The 20890-nt window shown below is 42.0% G+C and overlaps 1 protein-coding gene across 2 annotated transcripts; it reads right to left on the reverse strand.

Moving 5' to 3' along the window:
- Window positions 1-5645: 5645 nt before the first annotated feature.
- Window positions 5646-18230, reverse strand: Zp2 (zona pellucida glycoprotein 2). Of its 2 annotated transcripts, none has more exons than XM_027940759.3 (18): window positions 18163-18230; window positions 17625-17698; window positions 16721-16804; window positions 16246-16340; window positions 14355-14411; window positions 13531-13575; window positions 13211-13375; window positions 12070-12166; window positions 11790-11974; window positions 10921-11047; window positions 9789-9976; window positions 9612-9703; window positions 9388-9512; window positions 9014-9203; window positions 7789-7924; window positions 7616-7715; window positions 6662-6745; window positions 5646-5833 (listed from the first exon to the last, which is right to left on the reverse strand). In XM_027940759.3, the coding sequence occupies exons 1-18, from the start codon at window positions 18222-18224 to the stop codon at window positions 5691-5693; spliced, it is 2049 nt and encodes a 682-aa protein (XP_027796560.2). In that variant the 5' UTR covers window positions 18225-18230; the 3' UTR covers window positions 5646-5690. The 2 variants fall into 2 exon arrangements, with proteins under 2 accessions (XP_027796560.2, XP_027796559.2); XM_027940758.3 differs by having other exon boundaries at window positions 14355-14507.
- Between the last annotated feature and the right edge of the window lie 2660 nt (window positions 18231-20890).

Genomic DNA, 20890 nt, shown 5'->3' on the forward strand with positions numbered 1-20890 from the left:
CAACATCACCCTGATACCTAAACCAGACAAAGACACTTCAAAGAAAGAAAACTACAGACCAATATCTCTAATGAACCTAGATGCAAAAATCCTCAATAAAATTCTGGTGAATCGGATACAAAAACATATCAAAAAAATTGTGCACCATGATCAAGTAGGATTCATCCCTGGGATGCAAGGCTGGTTCAATATACAGAAATCAATAAATGTTATTCACCACATCAATAGACTTAAAAATAAGAACCATATGATCATCTCGATAGATGCGGAAAAAGCATTCGACAAAGTACAGCATCCCTTTATGTTCAAAACTCTAGAAAAACTAGGGATAACAGGAACATACCTCAATATTGTAAAAGCAATCTATGCTAAGCCTCAGGCTAGCATCATTCTGAATGGAGAAAAATCGAAGGCATTCCCTCTAAAATCTGGAACAAGACAGGGATGCCCTCTCTCACCACTTCTGTTCAACATAGTTCTCGAAACACTGGCCAGAGCAATTAGACAGACGAAAGAAATTAAAGGCATCAAAATAGGAAAAGAAGAACTTAAATTATCACTATTTGCAGATGACATGATTCTATACCTAGCAGACCCAAAAGGGTCTACAAAGAAACTATTAGAGCTAATAAATGAATTCAGCAAAGTGGCAGGATATAAAATCAACACGCATAAATCAAAGGCATTCCTGTATATCAGCGACAAATCCTCTGAAATGGAAATGAGGACAACCACTCCATTCACAATATCTTCAAAAAAAAAAAAATACTTGGGAATCAACCTAACAAAAGAGGTGAAAGACTTATACAATGAAAACTACAGAACCCTAAAGAGAGAAATAGAAGAAGATCTTAGAAGATGGAAAAATATACCCTGTTCATGGATAGGCAGAACTAACATCATCAAAATGGCGATATTACCAAAAGTTCTCTATAGGTTTAATGCAATGCCAATCAAAATCCCAACGGCATTTCTTGTAGAAATAGAGAAAGCAATCATGAAATTCATATGGAAAAATAAAAGACCCAGAATAGCAAAAACAATGCTAAGCAGGAAATGTGAATCAGGCGGTATAGCGATACCAGACTTCAAACTATATTACAGAGCAATAGTAACAAAAACAGCATGGTACTGGTACCAAAACAGGCGGGTGGACCAATGGTACAGAATAGAGGACACAGAAACCAATCCACAAAACTACAACTATCTTATATTTGATAAAGGGTCTAAAAGCATGCAATGGAGGAATGATAGCATCTTCAACAAATGGTGCTGGGAAAACTGGAAATCCATATGCAACAAAATGAAACTGAATCCCTTTCTCTCGACATGCACAAAAGTTAATTCAAAATGGATCAAGGAGCTTGATATCAAATCAGAGGCACGCCGTCTGATAGAAGAAGTTGGCTACGATCTACATACTGTGGGGTCGGGCTCCAAATTCCTCAATAGGACACCCATAGCACAAAAGTTAATAACTAGAATCAACAAATGGGACTTACTCAAACTAAAAAGTTTTTTCTCAGCAAAAGATACAATAAGAGAGGTAAATAGAGAGCCTACATCCTGGGAACAAATCTTTACTCCTCACACTTCAGATAGAGCCCTAATATCCAGAGTATACAAAGAACTCAAAAAATTAGACCATAAGAGAACAAACAACCCAATCAACAAATGGGCCAAGGACCTGAACAGACACTTCTCAGAGGAGGACATACAATCAATCAACAAGTACATGAAAAAATGCTCACCATCTCTTGCAGTCAGAGAAATGCAAATCAAAACCACCCTAAGATACCATCTCACTCCAGTTAGATTGGCAGCCATTATGAAGTCAAACAACAACAAGTGCTGGCGAGGATGTGGGGAAAAGGGTACACTTGTACATTGCTGGTGGGACTGCAAATTGGTGCAGCCAATTTGGAAAGCAGTATGGAGATTTCTTCGAAAGCTGGGAATGGAGCCACCATTTGACCCAGCTATTCCCCTTCTCGGTCTATTCCCTAAAGACCTAAAAAGAGCATGCTACAGGGACACTGCTACATCGATGTTCATAGCAGCACAATTCACAATAGCTAGACTGTGGAACCAACCTAGATGCCCTTCAATGGATGAATGGATAAAAAAAATGTGGCATTTATACACAATGGAGTATTACTCTGCATTAAAAAATGACAAAATCATAGAATTTACAGGGAAATGGATGGCATTAGAGCAGATTATGCTAAGTGAAGCTAGCCAATCCCTAAAAAACAAATGCCAAATGTCTTCTTTGATATAAGGAGAGTAACTAAGAACAGAGTAGGGTCGAAGAGCATGAGAAGAAGATTAACATTAAACAGGGATGAGAGGTGGGAGGGAAAGGGAGAGAGAAGGGAAAAAGCATGGAAACGGAAGGAGACCCTCAGAGTTATACAAAAGTACATACAAGAGGAAGTGAGGGGAAGGGGAAAAATAATACAAGGGGGACAAACGAATGTCAGTAGAGGGGGCAGAGAGAGAAGAGGGGAGGGGAGGGGAGGGGAGGGGTGATAGTAGAGGATAGGAAAGGCAGCAGAATACAACAGACACTAGTATGGCAATATGTAAATCAATGGATGTGTAACTGATGTGATTCTGCAATCTGTATATGGGGTAAAAATGGGAGCTCATAACCCACTTGAATCAAATTGTGAAATATGATATATCAAGAACTATGTAATGTTTTGAACAGCCAACAATAAAAAATTAAAAAAAAAAAAGACAATTATAGAACATTGAAAAAAGAAACTGAAGAATTCCTTGGTTGACAGACCTCCCATGTTCTGGGTGTGGACTTTTAGGGAAGGGGTACTTGGGATTATACTCAGGGGCACTCAACCACTGAGCCACATCCCCAGCCTTATTTTGTATTTTATTTAGAGACAGGGTCTCACCGAGTTGCTTAGCATCTCGCTTTTGCTGAGGCTGGCTTTGAACTCATGATCCTCCTACCTCAGCCTCCAGAACTGCTGGAATTACAGGTGTGTGCCAACCATGCCTGACCATCCCATGTTCTGGATAGGCAGAATTAACATTGACTAAATAGTCATACTACTAAAAGCAATATACAGATTCAATACAATCCCCATCAAAATACCAATAACATCTTCATAGAATTAGAAAAAAATGATCCTTAAATTTGGAAGAGACCAAAAATAGCCAAAACAATATTGAGCAAGAAAAATGAAGCAGTAGACATCACAATACCTGATCTGAAATTATACTACAGAGCTGTATTAACAAAAACCGCATGGTATTGGCATCAAAATAGACAAGACCACCCATGGAACAGATTAGGAGATGGACGAACACACATACTTACAGCCATCTGAAACTTGACAAAGGTGCCAAATATATATTTTGGAGGAAAGACAAACTTAACAAATGGTATTGGAAAACTGAATACATGTAGAAAAATGAAACTAGACCCCCCATATCTCACCCTGCACCAAAGTCGAATAGGAATGAATCAAATACTTCTGAATTAAACTATAAACCTTCCAGCTGCTAGAAGAAAACTTAGGGTCAACAGTCCTACAGAATAGAAAAAGATCTTTGTCACATGCTTCTCAGACAGGGCATTAACATCTGGAGTGTATAAAGAATTCGAAAAATATCCCCCCCCAATAACCCAATTAACAGGCAAAAGTACTAAACAGACACTTCTCAAATAAATATAAATAGAAAACAAGTGTGAAAAAAAATGTTCAACTTCCCTAGCAACTGGGGAAATGCAAATCAAAACTACATTGAGATTTCATCTCTTGTTAGAATGTCAGTTATTAAGAATAAACAATGCTGGCAAGGATGTGGGGGAAAAGGTAACCTCATAATTTTGGGGGGGAGTACTGGGTATTGAACTCAGGGGCACTTGACCACTGAGCCATATCCCCAGCTCTGTATTGTATTTCAGAGACAGGGTCTCACCGAGTTGCTTAGCACCTCGTTTTTGCCAAGGCTGGCTTTGAACTTATTCTCCTGCCTCAGCCTCCTGAGCCACTGGGATTACAGGCATGTGCCATGGTGCCCAGAACTCAAATTATTGGTGGAAGTACAAAATTAGGACAACCACTTTGGAAAGCAGTATGGAGATTCCTCAAAGGAATGCAACCACATATGACCCAGCTATCCTAACTCCTCTGTATTTATCCCAGAGAACTAAAATCAGCATACAACAGCAATACAGGCACAATATCTATAGCAGCACAATTCATAATAGCCAAGGTATAGAACCAACCCAGGTGCCCATCAACAGATGAATGGATAAAGAAAAGGTACATACCCAATGAAGTTTTAGTCAGCCATACAGAACAAAATTATGGCATATGTTGGTGATTGGATGGAAATGGAGAATATCATGCTGAAATAAGTCAAACTCAAGTCAAGGGTCAAATGAATTCACACACACACACACACACACACACACACACACACCACTAATGAATTAATAAAAACAAAACTAAGTATGAGAATTTAGAGTTGAGAGTTAAGAGTCTGAACAAGATTTTCATATTTCTATTTTTACCTACCATATAGAGATTTAAAATTTTTATGTTCTTTGCAAGAATTCTGGTTTAGATCCAACTTTTCTAGTTGAAGGATACAAGCAAATTTTATTTTATAAGCTGCGAGCTCCAGTGTTAAGCAGGCATTATTCACACCGATGATGTAATTGCAGCCAAGGAGAAGACAGGGCACCATCAGGAAGAGTCTCAGGATGAGGTAAGAATCAAGCATAAGTAGAGAACATATAGCCCTCCAAGTTCAAGTTCAATTATAGAATCTTCATACCAGAAATGCTGTAATTCTACCTAAGGAAGACGGAACCTTCCTTTCCATCTCCCAAAAGATATTGCTGATCTTTAATTAGACTACAGGAAGGTGTGACCAAGTCACTTAAATTCTCAGGCAACTTCAAGCCACTTAAATTAGGAAATACTTTAAATCACTAGATCATTCTTGGGAATACCTCATTGGAAAATTTTGCCACTAAGGTGGTTCTATGTACATGGATGAACATCCCCCACCCCTAAATTCATGTTAAAGTCCTTGTCCTGTGTGTGGAAGTATTGGGAGGTGCTATGGACCTTTAAGAGGGGAAGCCTAATGGAGATCCTTATGTTATTGGTGCACCAAAGGTGATTGTGGGACCCAATGTCCTATGCTTCCTGGCCTCTTGTGTGACCTCTTGCTCTGACATGTCCTCCCACGATGATATGCTACCAGACCATAGGCCCAAACCAATGGTGCTACTTGACCTTGGACCTGAACCTCCAGAACTATGAAAAAACACTTTACTTCATAAGTATTCTGTGTCAGGCATTCTGTTATAGCAACTGAAAACTGACTAACAGATGGTAGAGTGTTCCCGATTCCCTATCCTGTGGGAGTGAAAGGAATAAAAGACTTATTTAAGCATACCCCCAGAGATGGGTTATAGCTAAGCTTCACACTATTGAATGCAGGTGCCAGAGGAGTCGGGTTTAGGGGTGAGGGGTCAGAAAAGGTCAAGTAACAGGAACTACTAATTTATAAATTTCCCTATTCATGACCACATAAACCAAAATTCTGTGATAGATACCACATCCACCCTTAAAAACCACTAAAGTAACTTTAACGCTATCTAATGCTGATAGAAGGCAAGAGGTTTATTTTATTTGTAAGCACAATTAGTGATTTGACATGGTTCTTTTCTTACATAGGTAACCAACAAGGCCTAGAGTTACCAGCAAGCCTGCTAAGGCAGCCACAGCAGCTACTGTTGTAGAAGCAACGTCTCCAGCAATATCATGTCCTTTGGAGTCCCCAACATCTGGAAAGGAAGCAAACATTCAACTCTTAAGGTTTGTTTAAAGTATACATATTGAGTCTTCCCAAAGCAGGACATGCAGTTAAGCCTCAGAAACTTCTTTAGCAAGTATGCAGCAGGGCACAGCCTTACCCAGTGACCCATCCTCATTCTCCCCTGCTCCATGATCATCTCTGCCTGCCACCACCCCCGCCCCACCTGCTTTTTCCCCATCTCAAATCAGATGGTCACGATGCTAATGGTTAGCCATCCCTCCAATGTGTGATCTCAAGCTGCCGGGGATTGAAGGCAGCTGAATAACAAGTTATAGGCCCAAAGTTAAGACTATGAGGTGAAGACAGATTATGTTCCCATGCGCATCCTAATACAGATTAAGTTTGTCAATGGCAAGGTGAAGGAGGCTCATGACTTTTAACCTATCAATCCTATTATTAGAAACACATCTTGAATTTCCTTTACAGTAGGCAAGACCCTCTTAACCTAATATGGCAATGAGCAAGTACACAGAAGCAAGCTAAATGTCCATGATGGGTTGTGAATAAGGCAGAGTCACAAGAATCCTGTACAGCTGTGAACAGTGAGGTAGTCGCCTTATATCTACAGAGATCCAAGGCAAGATGTTGTGGTTCAGTGGGCAGCATCTATGATCCCACTTGTATTAACGGGGAATGTTTGGGAGGGAATACAAGAAGCCTCTTTGGGATGGGAGACCATCTTTTATTTGCCCTTGCTTAGATTTATTATGAACATGTATTATGCATTAGCATTAAACTTTTGGTGTAAAAGATAAGAACTTAAGTCTAGGAAGCACTCCAGGCTTTAAATCAATACCTCTGAATGAAGAGCTATCTGATAACAGGATAATGGGTCCCGGGAGGCTGAGTGTCATTTTGTCCTCTTCAGTGGTTCCTCTGGCTAAAAGAAAAAAAATCAAGGTTGTGTTCGACCTCTGGAAGAGCATCTGCTAGGTATTTTTACAGAATCATTAAGAGATGCTCCAGGTTTCTCCTTTGTCGCGAGCCATCCGTGGCCTGTGTGTGAACTATTTATTGTGCATAGTCGTCAAATGAGGGGATAGGCCTGGCACTGCGAGCTCCCTATCAGGGAGTGGTCACAAGATGCAGGTGCACCTCTGCCTCTAGATCTGCCTAAGATCCCACACAGCACCGGAGATGGGTGTGACATGCCAAGATGTCTTTTGGTCAGCAGATTGATTGACATCACAAAGCAAGACTCTACCCTTTCTTGAAATCTTAATACCTGCTTCTGAGGTCCCCATCATAAAATAAAGGAAATGCAGACTCATGTTCTTTCCAGTGCTCTTTCCAGCTTGGAAGCTGACCCTTAAGGTTGCAGAGCCATCCTGCCCCCAGTTTAAAAACTATTCTGTGATTTTTCATGCTTTTAGCTTAATGTTGCAGCCAGCTCTTTTAAACCAGTTCATCTTGTCTGCATGGGTCATGGGTGAGACTCCTTATATTTGGCCTGCTTGTGGAGGAACGGATTCTCAAAGACCTTATCCACAGAACTAACCAAGAACCTGCCCATCTCAGGCTCATCGTATAGGTAAAGGGAGAGGGGGCTGAGACGTCTCTCGGGACCTCAGGAAGAGTTACATCCATCTCAGGATGCTGCAGGCACTGCTGAGAGGACAAACATTTGTGTCCAAGTATGTGTATAGTTACAGTGAAGAGTTGAATTATGTCTGTTCTCAAAATCTTCAATTCCCAAAGGTTGAGGATGGCTTTGAATAAGATGCACATTTCAGGCATTTTGGGTTTTTACCTCGTCGGGGCCTCGATGATGCAGGGCAAGTCACAGAACACAGAGGGGAGGAGTCAGGAGAGAGTTGATTGCAGATTAAGGCGCTGCAGTGGAAATAGACCTAAAGAGAAGAGAGCTGGGTGGGACAAGGCACTCACATTGAACCTGTCCTAGGCGACTTCAGGGTCACTTACCAGGCTGGGGAACACCTGAGCCTCTGATACAAAGGCAAAAGTCTTCACATCAAACCTCTGGTAGTGGTTAGGATGGGTCATGAAGGGACCAACTGGATGGAAGGTAGTTTGGTAGTTGTCCAGGTTATATTCACAGCTAGGAAACAGGGAGGGACATCAGTCTCCCGCACCCCTACATGCACAGTTGCCCAAATCAAGTCATGATACCCACAGGACCACCTTCTACCAGTACCTTTGTTTTACTTATATAACTTTCTGACCTGACCTATCCAATGCTACCCACGAAGTCCAATTGTATGTAACTATTTTTATAGTATGTATTAAAACAAGGAGAACTGAATTCAAAGTTACATGTGCCTTACTTAAGATACTGGCTTAATTATTAGTTTGCCTACTTGTCTTGTCACCAACATATTGCCTGGGACAACTCCCGCCACTTTGTTTTACATGCTAGCAAGGAGTGATACTATAAAGGAAATATACTTGGTATTTACCAAGAGATAAATAGTTAGACCAGGGTAAGAGATAAGGAAGATCAAGAGAGATCTCATGGAGAAGGGCTACTTGAGCTAGTCCTCCGAGAGGTGAGGGAATGAGATGTGAAACTGTACTGGCTATACATAGTCCTGGGGCAGGAGTGGACATGGAGGATAAGAGCGTAGCAACAGACTCTTACAATGTCAAGAAAGCTTGACATTCTCTGCTACACGGACCCCTGGGTAGGACACTGCATGCAGAGCCAAGAGTACAAACACCCACATCCAAGCATATGTGTAATTACAATCCCATGGCATCAGAGTGTTCAGTTTCTAGAGTCAAATGAGAATTCCAATTCTAGCTTCACCACTTAACTAGCCCAAAGCAATGCATAAGTAGCAAGCTTGGACTTCATGAAGCAAGAGGGCTAGTGTTCCCTCACAGGGTGATGAGGCTCAAGCACATGGGAAGTGCTCAGTGAACGAACAAGGTCTGGGACTCCTTTTTGTCCTGATGGAGTATTAAAGCCTGACTCCCTTAGGGGAGGATCCCATTCCTTAAGATTCCAGGGTGGTAGGAAAGCAGCATGAGCCATCTGATTAGAGCCAGGGCAGATGACTAGGTGACAAGGACAAAAATCAGGGTCTTTGTGCACAAACATGCCTCTAATGTCCAAGAGTGTATTCCTGCATCACTGGAAAGTCCTGAATGGGTTATCTGGGCAGCCTATGGCACAGGGAGCACCTACCCATCCACGACAATATTCCACTGGGGGAGAGAGGCCGGGTCCACAGCGGTTGTTGCCCAGCAGTCATCTAAGACCAACTTGATACTGGGGTCATCCCTGTTTAGGACTCTGACTTCCATGTAAATTGGTTGGCGGAGATATTTCACTATAGGGTACTCATTGTTCCCATAAGGTCGTTGGTAGGTTTTGTCTGAAATGAAAAGGAAGCCTCTTCAGTATTCAAGCAGGTGATGGTTGTAACGTTTGGTTGCAGCGTAGGCTTACAGAGCCTCACTACTGTTCCATTAGTGTGGCATCATCAGAAAGTTCATCTTAGGGAAAAGTCCAAGAGTGTTTAAGGAACTATCACAAGCTGCGGTATATCACTTGCTCACCTGGGTAGGTTTGCAAGATCAACATAAGCGGACCAAGTTTCACAGGGGCCACTGGAGGAGGAAGACTTTCAACATTGGCATTTAGTAGCACATCATCCCTGCCGTAATAGCACTTCACTGTCATTCTGTAAGAATGTATGGAATGGTATGAAAAATTTTAGGTCAACAAATTTCTTTAATTTAAAGCTAAAAAAAAAAAAAGAAAGAAATTAACTGTTTCGTACCTGAACTCACTATCTCTGGATATTTTACTTGGAGGAAGATCTGACCAGAGAGCCTGTATTTCATTTTCATAGATGACTTTATCATCTTCAAACTTGAAGAGATATTTGAGCAAGTTGGTTACCAACCAGTAACTTCATAGGTTAAGTCTTAACCTTTTACTATCCACCGGTACTAACCTTACGTCTTGTTCCACATCCATTCAGGGGTATGTGAAACCAAGCCCGCCTCTGAGGTTGAGCCTTGAAGACAGGTTGGCAAGAGGAGTTTCCCACCCTGAGGGTCCCCAAGTTGAGAGCTGGTTTTGTTTGGTGGCTGTAGACCTCGAAGTCCATAAACCCATCCTGGGAACACAGCTCTCCTGTAACTAGATCACAGTGAGGGTTTAGAGAAAATTAATTTGTCTGCCTTGTGAAACCATCATCTGTCAATCTTGAAATGTTACGATGGAATGATCCTAACTTTTGGCAGGATTAAGCCATTCTGGTAAATGTCTTAATTCTTTGTTTGGGAAATGCCTTCACAAGCAGCTTGAGTCATAAGGAAGCCTAGGCAACATTTAAGCTGTTCCGTATCGAAGTGCCACTAGGAAACTAGTAGGGACCCCTGATCAGGGGCTAAGGTGACAAAGATCAGACTCAGTAGCTTTCAGCATGGCACCTGCATCATTACATCCCTTATTTCAACATAGCCTGGGTGCTGCAGGACCCTCCAAAGCTGTAGATTTTGGAAATTTTGGAATTAGGGATGCTTAACTGGTAAAGTTTGCAAATTCTTAAAAACTCCCAAAAGACTGAAATTAAACTTTTCTGGTCCCAAGCCTTTTGAATAAGGGATATTCAACCAATAATCACAAATCCCAAGTGGTGAAGGAGAAACTAAGGAGGGAACTATTTTTTCTTCTTTGGCTTGACCAAGGTCAGAGTCAATAGAAGCACAGAGACAATCTAAATAAGAGGTGACACCCGCTCGGCATTCCTTTTGGGAGAATATGTAGGATTTAGAGGAAAATCTTTTAAACTTTTATGGTCCCTCTAGTTAGGAGTTTGAAGCATCTTTACCTAGTTGGTGGGCTCAGGTCTCTAACCCAAAATAACTAGATGATTTCAACATAAGACAGTTGCAGCAAGATCTACCTGCACAAATGTTTTAGAAATAAAGAGGACTCATGGTAGCAGCTAGATAGATGTTTCAGATCTGACTGGTCTTTAGTTTAAGCCACAAGCAAAAATTCAGAATTTTTATGTTTTCCCACATACACAAGAGGATTTGAGAATAAAAAAAGTAGATGATTTTAATAAAACATTTTACCTATAGAGACTGGTGACTCACAGAGACACTCAGGCTCAGTCACCATGGATACCATATCCAGTTGAAAGTAAAAGGTCAGCTTGAGTGACGATAAGTAGAACTGATGGCCGAGGCATTTTTCAGAGGACTGAAATGAGAGAAGAATGTCAATTAGCAGCCACAGTCAGTCTGGGGCCCAGAGCAGGAGGCAGGAAGGAAGTCCTTTGAATACTTGCAGGGCACATTGCAGGACTTATCTGGTTTCCCTCTAAGCCAAACAAGAGAGACCCTATCACTACCCCTGATCAGGATGCTTCCCCAGGCAGGAAATTTATTGCTTTAAACTCATGCCCTGAAGTACCCAGTGCTGCATGCTCTTTGTACTGGGCACTAAAGCTTGAATGAGCAGATCAAATTCCAAAGAATACTGAAGTACTCTGCCAAGCCAAGTCTGAGCCAAAAGGACTATAGATGTTACAAAATGCTATTGCAAAATGCACACCCCAACATAAGATTACTCTCTGGTGTCCTTGGCAATTACATCAGTCAAGACTGGTCTCAGTGAGGACAGCAAGGGACTCTTTTTGTTTGGATCAAGTTATCCTTTCTTAAAGCGTAACAGAGGTTCATTAAATGTTGGACAAGAAGTTTGTACTCAAATGAGCTGAGAAAAACTCAGGAAAATTTCTATGGCAGAGGTTAAAAAAACTTGGTGTTGGACAGAACTTTAGTTATTTGAAATATCTTATGTGAAATGGAGGCCTTTTAGAATTTAAATCACACTGGCAATTAGAGTGCAAGGGCAAGTCTTCAGCTGTGTAAGGATCACCCACAAGAGAATACTTCAAGCCAGGCTTTCCCGGAGATCAGTGGTTGATAACGGAACATACTTTTGATTTGAGAAGAGTTTTGCTGAAATGCAGTCTCAAGCCATTTGCTGCTTCTGCATTGATCCCATTGTTCTGCAGCTGGTCCATAGGGATGTTCCTATTTTCAATGCTCACAGCCTTTAGTTCCCCAGGAAATTCTGGTATGGCGAGAGTCATGTGTGTGGCATTACAAGTCACAGAAGGATCTGGAAAAAGTGATTAACAATTTCCATTACTCCTCTTGATTAAGCCTCCAGAACAGCATTTCCCCCACTGCTGACGTAGCTTCCTGGGACCTCACCTAACACACAAATAGCTTGCGATGAGAAGATGATCTTCTGCCCCGGAGATACAAATGAAAGCTTCAGAAGTGCAGTGTAGAGGTGACTGTTTCCTTCCTGGAGAGACAGCATTTTGGAATTAATTGGTTTATTTGAATCTCTAACCAGTAAGAATGTACAAGGGCAAGAATATACTCAAGTTTTGGATACCCTTTGATACGAGTGGGATGGAGGAATTTTTTTCCCAGGGTGTTCTAGTCCTAATCTCATCCTAACATCTGGAAAACGAGTGCTGTCCATGGGAAGGACCTGTAGTTGATTATTTCTGGGTAGGTATGAGAAAGATGGCCTTATTCCATGACTGTTTTATAGTATCAGCAGTCAGAAAATTTATACGACTTAGCAATCTGCTTTTGCTCAAAGTGAAACAGGACCATTCTTGTCGGACTGGATGACATTTGAGCACTTATGTGCCAGGACCTATCCCAAGGACAGTCATGTGTCACAGGGATACCTCCTGAGAAATGTCATTTAGATAATTTTGTCAATGTGCCAGAGTGTACTTATGCAAACCTGGTGGTATAGTCTACTGTATACTAATAGACAATTGTGTGTGCTATGCTTTACACATAGTGGCACACTAGGTTCGTTCATCCCAGCACCACAACATATACTACTTTGTGCTATGATGGTTCTATGGTTACGCCGTAACTAGTCAATAAGAATTTCAACTCCATTATAATCGTATGGGGCCACCACCTTATGTGGTTCATCATTGACCTAAACTTTGGTATGCAGCACCCAACCGTACCTTAATACTTTGATTCATTTAATGTAGTGTCTCACTGTTGGCCTGGAAAACACCAAGACGACTTAGAACAGTGTAACCCAAACTGAACACCTTAATCCATAGGTTTTTAAGAGTGCCCTTGTTCTATATGACTCACCCTGGCCCGTTTTCTCCAGGGAAGGGAGGCAAGGCCCATGTCTCCTTTGTTCACCATTTCATCTACAGTACCCAGTGAAGTGCTTGCCATGTAGTAGGCATTAAAATACCGTTAAGTGGGAAGTATTCCCAATTATTTGGGGACATGGTTGAGAGCATGCTTAGAAATACTGGTCTGTGCCCTGGGGGTGTTACAAGAAGATTTTCACACTTACCACATAGTGAGTTACTCCAGTGGCAGTGAATGGCATATGGACAATCATCTTCTGGCTGTCAATCAGGAGACTAAATCCTTGTCTTAGGGCCTCCGGCAGAGTCAGCTTATGGGTACTTGAACTATTGCCAACCTCAATGATCCATCCAGTATCAGATTTGTTCATCTATAAAGTCAAAAACTTTTTGTTTAGGAGGGCTGGTGCTCATTCAACTGCAGGCTTATTATAGTCTGTTTAATGTTTTATCAGATTAAATTAATGTCAGCTTTAACAGATTTAAATGTTAGTAAGGTTTTTAACTTTTAAAGTTACTTTCATACCTCACTATCATCAGCAAAGCCAGAGATAACTTGTGGAAAGGAAAACTGAAAGGAAAAAATAAAATAAAATCACGATGTGAATCTTCTATTTGGAGGAGTTTCCAAAGTCCTGCCACCTGCCAGTATGCAGAAAACATCCAGAGTAACTGCTATGTCATTCTTATACCAAGAAGCCTGATTGGATGTAGCAGGAAAAGCTAGGTTTGTTCAGGGCCAGTCACAAACCCCTGCTGTGCCCTTAGAAGTCATTTCACCTGATTTTCTGATACCAAAAGGCACCTGGAAGATCTAAGTTCCTTCCCTTCCATTGTAATTGGAGACACTAGGTTCTTAAATATGCAGCCTTTTACTAAGTCTATGGAAATCAAGCACAATGTAAAGCCATCCTGTTCCATTATGATGCAAAAGTGTTACTTCTTGTTAACCATACCCATGCTAGAGTAAACTTCATGAAAATGTGATTGAGATATTAGGCTCATTTAATATATCTTAGCATCTGGGACAGGTCCTGGAGTGGGGCAGGTGTCCAGTTTATTGAGTGGTTATTAATGTGATAATGGAATTCTAATGGTCTCTGTCCACAGGCATGATGTGCTAAATATTGAATGTACTGTCAAGTCTTGGAGTCACCCTATACGGGGAGTGTTACTGTTCCTTTGGACTTGGAAACATAGCCTCAGTGTGGATGAGAAATTAAACCACAGTCACTTAGCAAATATAGTGAATGCAGGACTGAAATCCTGTTCAGTTTCTCAGCTGTCTAGAGCACCATTTTGTTTCCCCCGCTGGGGCCATTTAAGAAGCAATCAGCGGGCTTCACTTACAGCCACGAAATCCTTGATGCAGACTGTGGATTCTGAAAATCTGTGGATCTCCTCCACCTGCATTGTTGGACAGAAAAAATGATACATGCCATCTGTAGGTCTTAAAGCAGCACTGTTGTCGGCGATTCTGATGTTTATCTCGTGCCCACGAGGCTGTGTGCAAATAGCATAGTAAGATCAGATTAAGTGCTGGTACCTCAGTGAGAAAGGCGATTCCAGAATACCACTTGACCCAGCAGAGGGGCAAACCCCTTGAATCTATCAAAACTACAAGTTCTGGAAGGTACCTCATTCCTATGCCAGGAGACTCTATAGACAGCTCTGTTGAGATCGTAGTAAAGATTCATATGTTGGCAGAAGAGTTTAGCATTAAGAATTGGAATTTAGTTTTTATTTTTCTCTTATATTTCTCCCATGCCTGGGTGTCATGGTCTTGGCTCAATGGGACTGGTAGGGGACCTCTTCCCAGGTGATTCAGATCTACCCATTGATCCCCTAAGTATCAGCCATTGTGCCAGGCAGAGCTGCTTTTGATGTTACCTCTGATCTCAGGGAGTGGTCTAAAGCATGGGTCTGCTAACCTTTCCAGAATGTTAATTGTTCTATACTGAGCCACACATTGCACTTAAAATTTTTCTTTAAAGCAGGTGGTGCATACCTGTAATCCCAGTGGCTCAGAAAGCAGGACTACAAGTTCAAAGGCAGCCCTAAGCAACTAAGCTAGGCCCCGTCCCCAAATAAAGAACAGGGGTTGCGGCTCAATGGTTAAGTATCCCTGAGTTTAATCCCTGGTACCAAGAAAACAAGTTTTTAAGCACCATTCTTAGCTCCGGGACTATTGAAGAAAGGACATGGGCTAGACTTTGACCATCCGTTTGTTGACATTTGCAGATCCCCGGCCTAAGGAAATGTAACTAACACCCTTGAAGTTGGGAAGGTCTTTTAGAAGGAGAAAGTTTAATCACTAGAGATTTTCAAGAAGGGCACCTAATTATTTCATTGGGCAATGTCAGATGGCTTATTTTAAAAATATATTCATGGACCAGGATCTAAGGTTGTACCTGCACAAAGCAGAGACTGTAGGCAACTTGCATCGGGATCAGATGATGTGGCCTGTGAAACATACCAATTCCTATGGCTCACCCCCAGCCAGACCTACCTCAAAATTAAATTCATGTTTTTCTAATTCCTCAGGTGATTCTTTGCACACTAAAGCTTGAGAACTTCTGCTATGACAGGTTGCTTTCATTACTCCTAGCAACACTGATTGGGCAATACTGTTGCTTGGCAATAGAGAAGCCCTCATTGCTTAGCTACCATTTGCTTTCGAACACCTGTTTGTAGGGTAGAGATTCTCTATTTGCTAGCAATGAAATAGCCGTCCATCTCACAGGGGTCACTGATAAAAATAGTTCATGTTTGAGCATTTGCTTAGGTTATGGGCCAAGTCTTCATCTAGTGGAGTATCAGTCTTCAGTTACCCTGTGGTGGGTACCATTAGATGCATTTTCCAACAGGCAAACAGACACTTAGGCAACTTGCTTGAGACCATATCTAGTCAGTAGCAGAGCCAGGGCTTCTCAGCATTGGCCTTTCAACCTGATCACAGTTACATAGGACCACTTTGGGCAATGTAGGCCGTTTAGCAGATCTTATACCTCCGGGCGCCAGCAGCAGCCCCCTCCCCACCCATGAGTATGATAATAATGTCCAAAGACATTGCTGGTTAAGTGTCCTCTGGGAAAGATTAAAATCCAAACCAAACCACTGCACTCTGGTTTATTTAGAGCCACTACTTTACTCCAAAGCCTAGCTCCTTAACTGCCAAGTTGACTACCAAGTGGCTCCTAGGTTACTACCAGCCAACTCACTCCTGAAAACAATCACTTACCACTTTCCTGGTACAGGTCTCATATGGGACCTCCAGGGTGAGATTTGCCGAGTCCAGTGTATAAGTGCAATTCAATATTTCAGCACCCAAGGAATCTGCAGAGGCCAGAGCAGGTTAGACAGGGGATGGCTGAGAAATACAGTTCAGTGACAGTCTGCCAAAGACAGAGCCAAGGCTGCCAGTCCATTTCTACAGGATTGCAGTTACTCCACATTTGACCCAATTGGGTAATTTCACCCCAGCTTTGAGAAGCTGTGCCTTGCATCTAGAAGTTTCCTAGGAGATTCTGATATAAGATACTCTTCCTAGGAAAGATAGGTCTTCCACACTTGGTGGCATCACAGAGTCAGGGACCTGGCAACAGGGGAGTTGGATGCTAGTTGCTCCAACATTCAGGTTCTCTGTGCACCAAACAGGCGAGTCCTGTACCAAAGGTTCTCTAATTGGGGCTAAGATGAGCATGCATTTTGCTTACCCACCACAGATGCATGCCATTTCTTGGTGCTATGATGGTTTGAGAAGCTGACTATTACTTCATTTTCTTTGCAATTGACAGCACCTAGAAAGCCAAGGAAGCATTTGAGATACCAGAGTTCTAGGAGGCACAGTTCCTACAGAAGTATATGAAGAGATCCTCCCTGATCAGTATCAGAGAAGGGTGTCAGATAAAACAGGCAAGGGTTGCCCCCAATCCTTAGGGAGCTCACACGTGGGCAAGACAAACACAATGCAATATAACAAGGCCCATAAGGAAGGGATCAAACACTCAAAGCTTTCTGAAGGTCCAAGGGTATGTCTAGACTAGGATTAGCAAGCAAGTCTGCAGAGGCTAGGTCAGAACCTTGGCAGTGGAGCCGAAGGAGATGGTAGTTCTGTAAAGAACTGAAAAACAAAAGCTTTGACGACAGGTTTTTCGAGTTGAAGTAAAAAATTCTGGGTAAGACTCAGGGCACATTTCTTTTTTAGACCCAATTCTGCCCACGACCTGCTTTTCTGCAACTTCTGGCTCAGATAAAATCTTGAAAAACTCCCATTTCAGGGGAACAGCTTTGATTTTTTTTTCTTTCCTGTTATGTTGATGCTTCCTTTAATCATGAGTTCACAGTTGAAGACTACGGATTCTGGGGATGAGGGCCTACTGCTATGGCTTATTCTGTGGATTCCATAAAACCGAGGCCATGGGAGACTGGAAAAGCAGTAGAGTGCTCTTGCAAACTCCTTTATTTAGATGACATAGTCAGCCCATAGGTAGGAGGTTAGATGATCAAGTGACTTGATCAAAGTAAAGGTGGCGAGTTGTTTATGTTGCATGGCCAGCTAGGCATTGACCTATAACCTGTTTTCAGAGATAAGGAGACATCCTCACCAGAAAGGCATACCTGGGAAGCCAGGATTCACTGGCTGAGGAACTAAGTTCACTGAAGTCACAAGACTGAAGAAGAGAGAAAGTGACCTGTAGTTATTAGAAGAGAACAGGAGTGAGAATGGAGGAAAAATGAATTTTTCTGTTTATTATTCTTTCCATATATTTTTAGTGGTGCATTATAGTTGTACATAATGGTGGGATTTGTTGTTGCAAGTCTAAACATTGCATACAATGTAAAAAATACAATTTGGTCAATATCATTCCCGGGTATTTCCCCTTTCCTTCCCCTGGTCTCTTTCCTCTGCTGATCTCCCTTCAACTTTCATGAGACCCCCCTCAGTCTGTGCACCCTCCCCCCCCCCCCCCCCGGGCTTTTCGGGCTTTTCTTTTTTCCTTTCTAGATGCCACATATAAGAGAAGGCCTAAGACCCTTGGCCTTCTGAACTTAGTATTTCTCACATAGTGTTCTCAAGTCCCATCCATTTAAGGAAGAATGAATTTAAGCACACAAGGGCATTTCATCCCTTCTCCCTGATTCCAGAATTACTCACCTCCAGCTCACAGGGAACCAGCTTGTGTACCTCCTGGAATCTCCTCTCTGCCCCCACGCCATGGCAAAATCGCCACCCACTGAGCCCGGCAGAGGGTGGGCTGCTCTGTGCTGTTATATCAGGAGGCAGGGGTTGGCCCCGCCCTGTCACCACTTGGGGCACCTGAATCTTCTCAGCACAGCTGAGAGGAAGAGATTTGGGAAGGAAGTGGCATCTGCCTTCCTGCCACTGGTCTTGGGTAGTCTGCCAGCTGCTTCTAAGGGTCAATCATGAAACCACAGTTCCCTGAAATTGGTTTTAGGTGGGTGAACTGCTGTTTTCCCCATAACTTTGGAAAAACTTGAGATCTTTTGGACAAAACATTTACAACTCCAACGTACAATGAAGAAGGGTGATGGACTTCATTGAGGAAGGAACAAATTTAGTTCTTGCTAAACCTTTTCTTTAACCTTTAGTGTCCTGGCTATTGAAGTCACCCTGGTAATGGGCACTTAGAAAAAAAAAATGGATGAAATATTTACCTCCAAGCATGAAAGTTTAAGCTTACTGCAAAAGATGCAGAGCATTTAAAGAAGAATACAAAGAAAAAGTCAGTCATCCATGATCTTGCTACTATTATATTTAGATGTGTAACTTCAGAGACTTTTGCTAAAAACACCACACACAAAAACAAAAAACTAGGAGTAAAATTTAAATACTGTTTTTTTAAAACCTGCTGTCATTACTTACAACATGTCATAAAATTTCTATGTCATATAGAATGATCTCCATCATCATTTTTAAGGTTGTATAGTATTTAATGCTTAGATAAATCAGTGTTTATTTAGCTGTTATTGATAAGCATGAAAATGGTTTTCAATTTTTCATCATTATAAACAATCTGATGAATATTTTTAGACATTTCTTTGGTTAGCCTTTAGCATAAATTCCTAGAAGTAAAATTCCTGGGTCAAGGGGAGTAGTGATCTGAGTAAGAATGCCCTATTGTGTAGCACTGAGACGTTTAGGGGTGGGGAAACTGAGGCAAGGCAACTTCTCCAAGCTCTGAAAATTGAATGTCAGGGCCAGGTTGAAATCTCAGATTTCCTGAGACCCAGTCAATGGATCTTTTCAGCATCTCTCATTGCTCTTGAGACACCTAGATGTCAGCTCAGGTTCCCAAACAGGTGAATTGAATGCTTGAACTCTGCCCAAGTAGCAAGATAGCATTTGCAATTACTGCTTTCTGTGCTGCCTTCATGGTGTAATTGGAGTGGTAATCTCCATTCTCTGTTACAGCTTCTGAAATACCTTTGTAGTTGAGAATAGTGTTTCCCAGGCTTCCCTGATCAAAAGGATCACGTGGGACTCTAATTAACATCACAGATTCCTGGGTCCCACCCAAAAGCTGCTGAATTAGACTCTCCAGGGGCGAGGCCCGAGTAATCGACCCTTAACAAGCACCACATGATTCTTATTATACTCAGGAGAATCTGGAAAATACTGAGGGGAGGAAGGCAAGAAGATGAGTGGGTGCCACGAGTTAACCTCACTAGGGGAGTGGATTGCTTAGATCACATCCTGGTGGTACTAGGTTGCAAAATAACAAAGAAGTAGATTGAGGGCACTCAAGATGCTGAAAGGATTTTGTTTCAGAGCAGAGTCACTCTAGCAATGGTAACTCCTTCTAAGCATATTTCTCCCAACACGGAACCTTTTCTACAAATGGAATTTACCATGATGGTTAAGAAATGGCATCGAAGAAGGGGTAGAGACGTGTGATTTACAGACCTATGGAGAAGGTGGTCAGAGATGATGGGTAAAGGTGCTTGTTTGGCCTCTCCCAGATCCCACTCCCCCAACCCCAAGACTATACATTTTTCACCAGAATAGGATGTTTTGCCTTGGAAAAGGCAGCTTTGGTCAGAGCCCCAACTTGGGGGCTTCTGGGAGGCTGAAAGGCAGCACTAAGGCCCTGGGCAGGAGGCGTGGAGAGGAGAAGGTCTACCGTGGGCTGGTGAAGTGCAGCAGAGATTAACTTCATCTCTGTCTCCTCACCCAGGCCCGTGCTGTGCCAGGGACAGCCACCCAACAATTGGCTCCAGGCCCTTGGGATCAGTTTCTAGGATTCCACTTTAGAAAATCCCTGTGTCCATCTACGAGGAGTGAAGTCAGCTTTAAAAACAGGAAGAAATAGCTGCTCCGTAAGATGAAGTCTCCTTAGCAGTAGGTAGGAAAAGCTAGTCTTTACAAAATAGACACATTCTTAATATCTCACTAAATGAAACAGTGGGGTCTCTCAAATGTATATTTCCACACTCTCTTTCAATGAGCTTTTTAAGTTTGGTAATTTATGATTACAGAGGTGTTCCTTTTCTTCTTCTCAGAATGCCCTGGTCTTTAGTCCATAAGGCCTCTCCTGCTACCCGCAAGGCATTTCTTGAGGGAGTTTAAGTTGCTCTTAGGCATGAAGGAAAGCTTATTGGTTTGTTGTTGCTGAATTTGGGTGGTATCCTCTTTCTGAGGTGCAGTTCCCATAAAAATAGTTCGTAACACTTAAAGACTGAATCTGCGATCTTATTGTCCACAACTGTTAAAATATTAACTGAAGAGAACCTGAAGGAATGAGCTTCAGCTATTAGATATGATTATGTGGATCCATTCAAACCTATGAATGCTGATGTAGAAGGTGGCCATAACATGGGACTTTAGTGTCATTAGATATGGAAAATGACAAACCCCCAAATAG

Source organism: Marmota flaviventris, chromosome 19, assembly GCF_047511675.1.
Source record: "Marmota flaviventris isolate mMarFla1 chromosome 19, mMarFla1.hap1, whole genome shotgun sequence".
Taxonomy (NCBI): Eukaryota; Metazoa; Chordata; class Mammalia; order Rodentia; family Sciuridae; genus Marmota; species Marmota flaviventris.